Source organism: Anarrhichthys ocellatus, unplaced genomic scaffold (assembly GCF_004355925.1).
Source record: "Anarrhichthys ocellatus isolate YVR2014 unplaced genomic scaffold, GSC_Weel_1.0 scaffold5, whole genome shotgun sequence".
In the NCBI taxonomy this organism is placed as follows: Eukaryota; Metazoa; Chordata; class Actinopteri; order Perciformes; family Anarhichadidae; genus Anarrhichthys; species Anarrhichthys ocellatus.
The window spans coordinates 5,632,709-5,644,621 of NW_022280035.1; the positions used below are offsets into that span (position 1 = coordinate 5,632,709).

The following is an 11,913-nucleotide window of genomic DNA, read 5'->3' on the forward strand; positions in this document are numbered from 1 at the left end:
TACTGTTTCATGGATTACATTTTTTTGTAATCATTACAACTCAACTCCTTACAACTGACTTGCAGGACATAATGTGCAATATAAGGGTATTATTATTATCGTGAATATTCTGTATTAACCATGCTTAACTTTTTTTCAAATCTGTACTGTACATAGAAATCTATAAGCAACCCCACCTATACCGGTACTAACTGTTGATTTTGGCCTTGTATATATTTTGGATTTCCACCTCATTGTTATCTTAGACTTTTATTTGCACTCCTCCCACTTAAGGAAGACAAATGCACAGTTGCAAGTAATACAACAGATTAACAGAGTATTGTAAATGTTATTGGATGCTCTTTCCCCACTATGACAAGTTAAAATGTCTGCTATGAACAGGGCCTATACATTATTAATAAATGTACTGCCTATTGGGAAGGCCTTCTTCTTTCAGGCCTATTTAATCCAGCCATGTTCTCCCTGCTTTTCATTTGTTTTGATTTATTAATCTATGTAGCCTACGAATAGTTTGTGTATTTCAAATTAAATATTAATTCCCGTCTTCACATACTTTATGTTTTAGGACAATAATTAACACTTTAGTCTCTGCATAGCATTCAATTCCCTTTCAATTGATTTTCTAACTCGCCACAGGGACAACAAAGGAAGCGCTGCTCTGCGTTTGTTCCACGCGCACGCACATTGGCCACAAGCAAAGCGACGTGCGCGCCTCCGCTGTGTGTAGCGACAAGATGGCGGTCGCCGCCGGATCAGGTAAACGAACGAGAGAAATGCATCACAATCATAAACCGAATAATCGGCCGAATTAAATATCCAGATGTAGCTATCGAGTTTCGTAATGAGGTTGAATATCTACTGCCGCGCGAGCCGTGTGAAAATGTGCAAGCTAACGCAACGTTGGAGCTCCCGGAAGCTTCTGAAGGCAATGAATAGGAAGCGATGCTACGAGCTAAGCTAACGTAACTTAAGTTAGAATGGCAACGAGATGCATTGTTACTGCAAACCAAGAAAACACGACGTGTGTCGAGTTTCATCGGAAGGGCTCGTGAGAGGCTGGTGATCTCGAGCTTTAATTGCTGCACCATCTGGTTAGCGGGACTGTGTTTGTTTGCACGGCTCAGTTAACGGTTCGTAATCTCACCGCAGAGGCCAAATGATGCAGCAGTCGTCGAAGCCAGATGCCAAATTTTGGCACAACGACTAACGTCTGCTAGTATCAAGAAGGTGGATGAAAGAAGGCCCGTCAAACTAAAGCGTTCCTCATTCTCCTCTCACGTCGTTATGAGTCTGAATGAGTCACGAACCCATAAACTCATAACTGCAAGTCATCGCTCTCGGCAGACGCTCTTGTAAATGTACATTTTTTGTTCTGTTTGGTACCTAAATTAACTTGTTTTGAAGTCTGATGTTCGGTGTCTTTTGTCCACAAACAGTTGTTAAAGTCCCTCGCAATTTTCGGCTCCTGGAAGAGCTGGAGGAAGGCCAGAAAGGTGTGGGAGATGGGACGGTGAGCTGGGGTTTGGAGGATGACGACGACATGACGCTGACACATTGGAGAGGGGTGATCCTGGGCCCCCAAAGGGTGAGTGCTGGTTTTAAACACCTGCACGAGGACTGTGCAATACGCATTTTAACAGATTGTCATGGTAGAGTACCATTCAGGAGGAGAGAGGGTAATGAATAATGCTATATATAAAGCGAACATATTTACTGTTTTTGTTAACTGTCACAACCAGGATTTAGGCTAGGGTGTGTGTGTGTGTGTGTGTGTGTGTGTGTGTGTGTGTGTGTGTGTGTTTTTTATAACTCACCTCTACCTGTCTCTGTCCACAGACCAGCTTTGAAAACAGGATGTACAATCTGAAAGTTGTATGTGGGCCAGAATACCCAGAGTCACCACCGTTTGTCAAATTTGTGACAAAGATAAACTTGAATGGCGTGCACACCTCCAGCGGGGAGGTACGGAAATCTTCTAAACCAGCTGTTCTTATTCTGGCTTGATTACTCAACTTTGGGTGCCTCAGCGTTCTTTTGAAAGAGATTATGCTCTTGATGCTGTTCTTGTTACAGTGACGAATACATTGGGAGAAAGAACACAATTTAACTTAAACTGTAGTATGTCAATTACTTTTGATTTAGGCCCCGACCCTTTATTGTTCTCCATTTTCCCACTTTATGTCAAAATGTGCTTAAACTAACCACAGATCGAGGACAATCAAACTCCCCTGCGATGAAATGCTATGAAATAACATAAACATCTAACATTTTGGTAATTGAGAAAGGTAATAGTTAAGCATGTGTCCGCCCGTCCTTACTTGTTTCTCCGTGCTGCAGGTTGACGTGAATGCGGTGACGGCACTGGCCAAGTGGCAGAACTCCTACAGCATCCGGATGGTGCTGCTGGAGCTGCGACGGCTCATGACCTGCAAGGAAAACACGAAGCTTCCTCAGCCACCTGAGGGCCAGATCTACAACAACTGAGCCCCTGCTACTTTTGCCTCCATTGCCCCCCCCCCGACTTTTTATTTTGCTTTCATCCCTTTATCCCCATCCTCTCCGCCATGTGACGTCACACCTCATGCCAACACCTTGACTGAACAAACACACACACACAAACAGTTGAAGACGTATACAATGACACACGCATGCAAACAGACACTCGCATATCTGTTCACACAGCAGAAGACTGAAGTCCACAGTATTGGATACATGCGTACGCACATACACATTTATCTGTATACACACACACATCAAAAGACTTATACAATAACAGGTACAGGCAAATACACACATATATGTAAACACACACTTGTTGAGCGTTCATGAAAATCATTCCAGCTCCCCCCCCCCCCCTCACTGGAGCTTTGGGTGGGCTCGATGTGATGAGGCAGGCGGAGTCCTCAGTCCACACCAGATGTGATCATTTGAATACTGTACATGTTATTAATCTTTTTGTTTTTATTATTTGTTAAAAATGCAGATTGTACAATAACATAAATAACCTTATTGAGTGTACCTCTTTTGTGTGTTTTACTTTCTCCACTTCCTTCATAAATCTTAATTCATGCATTCGTGTTGTTGTAGTTCACTACGCGTTTGTCATGAAAGTTTATATGAAGCATTTTTACATAACGACTTGTCTTATATACAGTGTTCATTCATATAACAGCACTTAGAAACCACGTTTATTCACTTCTCTAAAGTTAAATGACAAGATGTATATGAAGCTAGCTTGGCTTCATATACATCTTCATATAAGTTTGAGTTTTTCTCATAACTCTTACTGTCAAAACACCATTTCTGTTTTATGGTAAAACATTTTAATTTGTGACATTTTAGTCAGGTTTACTCTGGTAGAATAAGTACTCCGATATTAATTTAAGTAAAAGTATATAAAAAAAAATACTTTGCTACAAGTAAAAGTCCTGCATTTAAAGTCTTACATAAGTTAAAATATTACAATTATATTAGTGTGAACATGTACTTAAAATAGCAAAAGTAAAATTAAAGAATGGCCCCTAAAGACTTTTATTTTGAAAGTTTTTACTATTTCCAAAGAAACAGATTTTATGTTCGAAGACAAGTTGCCCTCATAATAGTTTTAGGATGCCTAAATGGTCGTGGTGGAGTAGCTGTTTTTCCCGTGACAGATGCTAAATGGCATCAGACAAACTAAATTAAAAAAGCCAAAATATAATGTCAAATACACATAATATACAATACATATATATCTTTGTGTATTTTACATTTGGAATGATTGTATTGCCTCATGCCTGCCCACTGTAAATAACTTTGTAATCAGATTTTGCTTTATACGTGTTGTATAAATAATCTTTATTAGAAGTATAATATTGCAGTGCTAAATGTCACTGGGGTTGTGCTGAAATTATACAATGAGCACCCTCCAGTAGATAAGTCTTATTTGCGTTGTAAAAGTCCACAGGCTAGAAAACTAGTTTGTTGGTTTCAGTTAAATACGCATGTGGAAAAATAGCAAATGTGTGTGTTGTGGAAACCGCTGTAGCCTGAAGCAAAGTTAAAGTGAAGAGCACAAGTGAGAACATGTGAGGCAAGGAACAATAGACAATAACAACTGTCTGCCAGATAATGAGCACAAAGAACACCACATGATGCAAACACTGACAATAACGTTGCATTTCATGATATGTTCACACGTCGCGGGTGTAACTGATAACATTTAAAACGACTGCGTTCCATTTAGGTGAGCCTGTTATGGATTCATGTTTATGCTGGTTTACTGGGACACGCACTGGGATACAGAGGCATTGTTAATGTTACTTATTACATCTGTGCTCAAGTCACATTAATAGGTATATAAATATAAATGAACAGTGCCTGAAATGAGCCGGTACCATAGGCTCAACAGTACTGTTGGTACTTCTGATTATTGTCACATGAGTACACTTACTTCTTTTTGGTACTATAGCTTAATGCTAAGACAATTCCTTCTATTGTATTGTAGCATATATGCAATATTATAGTAATATACAATTAGATCTGTATTGATAGCTACATAAAAAGTTAATATTAACCCAATTAACCCTGTTTCCTGTGAAATGTCTCCACAACTACTGGATGGATTGCCATGAGATTGGGTACACACTTTCATGTTCCCCCAGGATGACCTGTAAACATTTTGGTGAACTCTGAACTTTTCATCAAGTCAAAATCCGAATATGTCCAGCACTTTGTTTTATGACCAAATACCTGCAAAACTAATGACGTTCCTATCAGCGTCAGCAGGCTAAAGTAACGTGGTTAAAATGGTCAACATTAACATGATAGCATTATCATAGTGAGCATGCTGAGCCACTAGAATCAATACAAACACTTTTGTCAGTTGAACTTGACTGACTCACTGAAACTCAACAGGAGGCAGATGGTGAGGGCTTTCACATGATGACAGTGGCCTCTTTTGATCACTGAGTAGGAGTGAACCTCCTTGACATCTCAGTGCCAGATCCAGCTGGGGCCAGTAGGGGGCATAGCAGGCTTGGCCAGTCAAAAACAACTGTAGTCCAGCACATTGTATTTTCCTTCTGGGGGAGGCAGATGTGTGCCAGATAAAATGTCAAGGGAACCTTGGAGTGTTTCAGCCCTGACTTGACCTAATTAAGAGGTGGGTGCAGTAAAGAAAACTCGGCGGAGAGATACACTGCTCTCTCTTAGACCGTGGAGCCGATCAACAGCGGAGTGGACTCTGACCTACCCAGAAGCCTCTATAAGATGACAGCAGGTTGTTTTCAACGCTTCTAGGGACTGGAGGAACTTGTAAGTACATTTCCATGTCGAGAAGGCAGATTATTTGCTCGTGGGATCAGCAGTGAGAGTTTGGTAAACACTGTATTTTATGTTCTCCTAAAGCATGAGAATGACCACACTTTCTTTCCATTATCTCAAGTGATTACATTATTAAAAAGACATAATACTGTTCATGTTAGGTGCCTTTGAGACAGTTTCTTGAACCAACATGGAAAACATTTTCTGTATTGTTTTTGCACATCATCATGGGATCAGTGTGGAAGCTACAAGTGAGCCAAGAGGCAGAGCGCGGAAGCCTGTATGGTTAATCGGATTCCTCCACAACGTGGGAAAAGGGGATGTGAAAATTGTATCAGCTGCTTCCTACATGTGGGACGCTCTGTGGGTGTGAACTAAAAATGATATCGCTGTTAGTTTCTGTCAGGAGAGACTTGATTTCCCACTGGTTTTATCTACGAAGAAAGAAACTCGTCCTTGACTTGCTTTGTTCCATTAATGCACACGAGTTGTTAGGGTTTACTGATAAGGACTTAATAACTCTAGCTGGCCTCAACTGACATTTGCTCTCATGAATTATCAAGGATTTACTGCCTCTGCCAACAAGCAAGGATTTTGAGACACTTTTATGCTACCTTAGACCTTACTAGAGGGAAATATTGTATTGTTTTACTACAAAACTATATTCGTTTGACATTTGTTGACATTTAATTTGTTCTTAGTTGTTCTGGCCCACCTCAGTAGGCATTTGGTTGACGGTGGAGGGCTGTCAGCTGATTAACCGGAGCCCTTGGGCTATATAAGCTGGCCTATGTGGTTCCTCCTGCCTCTCCCCTCCTACAGCTGACATGCACCCTGCATCACTTTCTTTTGCACCTTCAACACCTCCACAGCCCACATGCTGTCATGGCTAGACATTCTGGTTTCCACACCCCATTGCTCATTTGTGGTAACTTTAGTTTAAATAAATTACAATTATTTTACGATAGTTTGAGTTTTTTTTTTTTTTAATGCTCCTGACTTCTTCTTGTTCTTCAAGCTTTCTTCTCACTGATCCGGCTGCACCATGGCTCTGCTCGTCCACGTGCTGGCCTGTGCCTTTGGCCTTGGCTCTTGGGTGGCGGTGAATGGTCTGTGGGTGGAGCTGCCGCTCATCGTCAACACTCTCCCGGAGGGCTGGGAGCTCCCCTCCTACCTGACAGTCATCATCCAGCTAGCCAACCTGGGACCTCTGCTGGTCACTCTCATGCACAAACTGTGTCCGGGTCGCCTTAAAGAGCGTGTTGTCATCTACTGCATCCTCTCCATCGGCGTGCTCTCCTGCGTCTTGCTCGCCTTCTTCTGGGACAAGACTACGATAGTGGCCGGGGCATCGCGTAGCACCGCCTTCTTCATCATCACCTTCTTCCTCTCTCTGGTGGACTGCACCTCCTCAGTTACCTTCCTGCCTTTTATGATGCAGCTTCCAGCAAAATACATTACCACATACTTCATCGGAGAGGGGCTAAGTGGATTCATTCCTGGCGTAGTCGCTCTGGCACAAAGTGTTGGCATCGCCAAATGTGTTAACTCATCTCAGACTGCAGGAAACCACACGAATGCGAGCTTGTGGTCATCACATACGGAGTATCTTCCTCCCAACTTTTCCACCGAGGTGTTTTTCGTCCTCCTAGCAGTCATGATGTGCATAAGCCTGGCTGCTTTTGCTGCACTGAACAGGCTTTCTCGGACATTCAAGTTGTCTACCGAAAACCTCGTGCGAGACACCGTGGCATCTGTCTGCTCCGGTCTGGAGAACCCCGGAGCAGAGACCGATGGAGAGGGCGTTAAGCGCCAAGGTGAGGGGGCAGCCCCGAGCAAATCTCTGTTGGCTGGCCCGAAACACTCTGTGTACCAGATGACCTTCATCTACTTCATGGTGGTGTGGCTCAACTGTGCAACCAACGGCCTGCTGCCCTCCGTGCAGACGTACTCCTGTATGTCCTATGGGAGCCTGGCCTATCACCTCTCTGCTGCTCTGGCATCAGTGGCCAACCCAGTGGCTTGCACCATTGCAATGTTTTTCCAAAACAGGTACAAAGTCTTGTATGGATTTTGATTTTTAATTAAAGGATAGGTTCACAGGTTCACAGCAGTCCACCTTAAAACAATAGCCAGGTGCCTATTTGAACATTGAAACAGGTTTACTTGCAGTTAGAGGTCCTCCTGTCCATACCGGCCTTAAAGAGACCCCTTTCTAATGCTTTTCCAGTATAAGTGATGGGGGCCAAACTCCACCGTGTGCAAAAATATATTCCAAAGTTTATTTGAATTTAAGAGCCAAAGTGAAATCTGAACTTCCGGGTTCTGTTCCAGAGGAAAACCTCATTCAAAAACCCTTTAACATTTGTAATAACTGTCATAACCAAAAGATAGCGACGATAATATTTTGATATAATATCTAACGATTGATATTTCAGTTTTTTAGCTGCATTTAACGAACACCATTACCCCAAAGCTCCAGACCTACTGGACAGAGAGGACTGAATGCTCTAGAAATGTAGACAGCAGATATTCCAGCTAAGAAAAAAAAAAAAACATAAAAAGAGAGTTGATGAGTTATATTTGTATTGAACGTAAGTACCTGCGCTAATTTGTCTAATGGAAACTAAACCTCAGGAACACGTTTTATTTTGTCCGATAGACATGAAGGAAATGCTGATTGAGGGATTGTATTGAGTCAGAGAAGCTAGTACAGGAGCAACTCAGATGAATGTCTGGGCACATCGTTTATGTGGGATAATAAAAATCAATCAAACTATCCTTTTGAAAGAGAACTTATCCTTCACCTCTAAGTGGATTTTTAGAAATGAGGAAGCTGATAACAAACCTCTGTTTTCAGGTCACTGGTGTTTCTTGGCGGGCTGGCGGCACTGGGGACAGGATTTGGCAGCTATAACATGGCTATGGCAGCTATGAGTCCATGTCCTTTGCTTCAAGGGTCTGTGGCGGGAGAGATGATCATTGTAAGTGAGACACAAACATGTTGTGTAAGAGACGTGTGGCGTAGAAAGACAATGCACAGAAAACATGTCTCGGTGGCTTTACCTGTGTCAAAGTTCAACCCCTCTTTTACAAAAGACCCGAGTATTGAGCAACTCTGCTTACTCTCAAAACTGATGACGTAAAACACGTTTGGGCCGTTGTTATGAAACCCTGATTGGTTTTTCAGACACCAACGATGTTAAACATTTCCCAGATCATCATTCAGATGAGTCCACTATGTTCTTTTGCCCCCTCCAGGTGCTCTCATGGCTGTTCTTCAATGGGACACTGTCTTATGTCAAAGTAATGGTGGGTGTCATCCTGAGAGACCGGAGCCACAGCGCCCTGGTCTGGTGCGGAGCTGCACAACAGATGGGCTCGCTCGTCGGCTCGGTCACCATGTTCCCTCTGATTAACGTCTACAGGCTGTTTAAGTCAGGGGACTTCTGCAGCACCCAATGTCCCTAATGCTTGGCTGGTTTAAAGGTAAACAAATGTGCCTACAAGCACCTACAGACCACTGATCATCAGGTCATTAACCTGTTGAACTTGTATGATTCATGCACAATCAAAACGTGAAAATGTTGTGGTTGTGGACTTGCGTACTCTAACTATGTATTGATGATCAACACAGTTGTAATGTGTTTTATTTAAGTTCAGAGGTGTTGGTAAGTAGATCTTTCTTCAACTTGATAGAGCCAGGCTAGTCGTTTTCAGTCTTAATGCTGAGCTTACCAGCTGCTGGCTCTATAGCTGCATATTTAGTATATAAACACGAGAGTGGAATCAATCTTTTCTTCTAACTTCTCAAAATGTCAAACAACTCCAAAGAGGTTCTTCTGTAGGACTCAAGAGTCTGTTATTCTCAGTCGTTTGTCAAAGAAGTGATGTTTGATGATTTTTACACCATGTTTGCACTTAACTTTTTCAATGTTTGTGTTAGTCATTTAATATACTATGATGGGAAATGCTATTAACTTGTATTAGTATTAGATTTAAGAGGTGACACACTTGGAAGGAGCATCTTTTGTTGATTTTGATTCAGTGCCTTCAGGCCAGTAAGTGCATTGCACCGATCGTGAAACTGCTAGCTTATTTGCCCACTAGATGGCGCAAGCACACTTCTATGTATTAAAACCTGTCAATCCACATTCTGCAGGAAACAATGTGACCACAAATCCCTGCTCATGAAATCTATTTATACAGTGCACTTGAAAAAATAAAGTTCAAATTTATGTTACACATGTAAGCTAAAGATTTAATGCTGACATTAATACACCTCTAACACGGGATGTTTCTCTTTAAATTTAAACATGCATGCAAATAATAAAAACCGGTTGTTGATGCGTTTCATTACTGTGAATATGACAGAGAGACAGTTAGGACATGGACAGCTACATGTAGTATCATCCTACCAGCTCCAGCTCAGTGGGGTATAGACTGTGTGTGTGCCTATAACATTCAGAGAGTGGACTAACATTGTAAAGCTTTAATAGCTTGTTAAATTGTTTTTTTTTTATACTGTATTTATTGTATTGTTAGGTGTACCCAGTAGTGGAATGTAACAAAGTAGTTTTACTCAAGAATTACAATTTTGAGGTACTTGTACTTGACTATTTCTATTTTCTGCAACTTCACACTTCTACTCCTCCACATTTCAGAGTTGAATACAGTACTTTTTACTGTTCTACATTTATTTGACAGATATAGCTACCGGTTACTTTGCTAATTAAGATTTTACATTTAAAAAATCTAAACGTATCTAAACAAAGTATAAATAAAAAACTCAACCTCGATTCATAAATCAGTCTACATCTGTAACATTCATTATTTTATTATCTGAAGAATGAGTACTTTTACGTTTAATACTTTTAGTACAAACATGCAGGAGTTATTCTTGTAATAGAGTAGTTTTTACATTGTGGTATTTGATACTCTGACTTACGTTAAGGATCAGAGTACATCTTCCACCACTGTGTGTACCGAACATCTAGTCACCACCTCTGAAAACAACGTTATATAGTCCAGTAGTTTCATTTTTAATCAAACAGACCATTACAAGCTTCACAAAGACCATACTAATGTTATAGTCCACTTATTGTAATTTATTGCTCGAGTGATGCAATTGTGAGTCTTGAATTACTGCCGTTCAAATACAGACTGAAATGCTTTCCATAATAAACCAGCAACAGATTAATAAATCACCAACTGGCCGTGGAAATGGTGATAACAAACAAAAAGAAAGGAAAGAGAAAGAGCCAAGAGAAGCCAGACAGATCCTATAATGTGTCTGGTCCAAGCCCCCATCATCCCAATCAAAGATGCTTCTGCACATCCTCTCAGGAGGACGGAGGGACGCTGGTCATCCATGGGAACCAGAGAGTGCTCTCCCATCAGCAGCTGTTCCTCCTCCCTGCCCCCTTGCCCTTCAGAAGGAGAGCGAGAGGTTCCCCGGCCGAGAGGAGGAGGGCTCTAATTACTGATGCTCAGCGGGGGCCGATGGCTGTTGCTCCTGCCGCTGGTCACTTGGGAGCTTCCCTGACCCCGACACTGAGTAAAAACAAAAAGATAAGGAAGGGAAAATGGGGCCACAATTAGCCCAGTGTAGCCTCTAGGGCCCGGGATCAGTGGAGGAGAAGCACAGATGGGACTTTCTCACTTGGATTTGTTGAATCTACATTGCAGCATGTGTAAGCTGCACAGAATCACTGCGGTCGGTTGTTGATTTGAGGAATGCCTTTGAATGAAATCAAACAATACCTTTTTATTTTTTTGTCTTGACATTAAAAAAGGAATTTGTGTTTATGCTCATTGAACTGGGAGTGTGCACCTAAAGACTGCCTGTTAACGCTATTGTGAACATGACATTGAATGCTTATATGTAATCAAAAGGATTTCCTCTAAGCTTCATTAGCTGAATTCCTTGATTGGCTCAGGGCCTTTGTGTCGAGACAAAACAAAGCGGCAAAGAAAAGTGTATCATTTTCCTGCGTGTGTCAGATGGTCCCACCGCTCCTCCAGCTGGTCAGGAGGGGCTGTGGCCACCTGGATGCTCAGTCCCGGTCCTGTGAGATCCTGCAGTCTCCTCTGCCATGTGAAGACTCCACTTACTACGCCACAGAGAGGTCCATCTGCTCAGGACGGCACCTCCCAAAGAGCCCCCCCCGCACCCATCACCGCTGCTCCCCCACAGGCCCCCCCCCCTCCAGCCAGCCACGGTGCCAGCTAAATGAGCAGCGTGTCAAATGGAAGGAGGATTTACCCGTCCTTTAACGGGATAAGAGAATAAATTCACAGTGCCACGAGGCAATGAATGAGTGAACCCACCTGCACTCCCCTGCTGAATCGACAGATATATCACCTGTGTCTCACTTTGCGCGATATTCTCGTTCTGAGGCACGAATGCGAGGTTCACCAAGTTAACGTTTGACCACACAAAAAGAAAGGTAGTGTGTTTTGTTGTTGTTGTTGACAAAAAAAACACAAAACAACGCTCAGAAAGTGTGGAAATTTGCTCGGGTGAACCCGCGATTTTGGCAGCTGATGTTCAGGTGAACAGCTTGTGGGTAAACCAATTGCTGATGCATGCAGACAATTCACAGACAT

The 11,913-nt window shown here is 42.2% G+C and overlaps 2 protein-coding genes across 4 annotated transcripts; both read left to right on the top strand.

Annotated features, from left to right (window-relative positions):
• The first annotated feature begins 662 nt into the window (after positions 1-662).
• ube2v1 (ubiquitin-conjugating enzyme E2 variant 1) lies at positions 663-3,018 on the top strand. Its single transcript, XM_031844740.1, has 4 exons — positions 663-756; positions 1,437-1,585; positions 1,837-1,962; positions 2,338-3,018. The coding sequence occupies exons 1-4, from the start codon at positions 735-737 to the stop codon at positions 2,482-2,484; spliced, it is 444 nt and encodes a 147-aa protein (XP_031700600.1). The 5' UTR covers positions 663-734; the 3' UTR covers positions 2,485-3,018.
• Positions 3,019-5,077: 2,059 nt separating this feature from the next.
• slc52a3-1 (solute carrier family 52 member 3-1) lies at positions 5,078-11,215 on the top strand. Of its 3 annotated transcripts, none has more exons than XM_031844719.1 (4): positions 5,078-5,295; positions 6,323-7,356; positions 8,165-8,288; positions 8,566-11,215. In XM_031844719.1, the coding sequence occupies exons 2-4, from the start codon at positions 6,350-6,352 to the stop codon at positions 8,773-8,775; spliced, it is 1,341 nt and encodes a 446-aa protein (XP_031700579.1). In that variant the 5' UTR covers positions 5,078-5,295; positions 6,323-6,349; the 3' UTR covers positions 8,776-11,215. The 3 variants fall into 3 exon arrangements, with proteins under 3 accessions (XP_031700579.1, XP_031700580.1, XP_031700581.1); XM_031844720.1 differs by having other exon boundaries at positions 5,289-5,358; XM_031844721.1 differs by lacking the exon at positions 5,078-5,295 and adding an exon at positions 5,366-6,232.
• Positions 11,216-11,913: the final 698 nt, after the last annotated feature.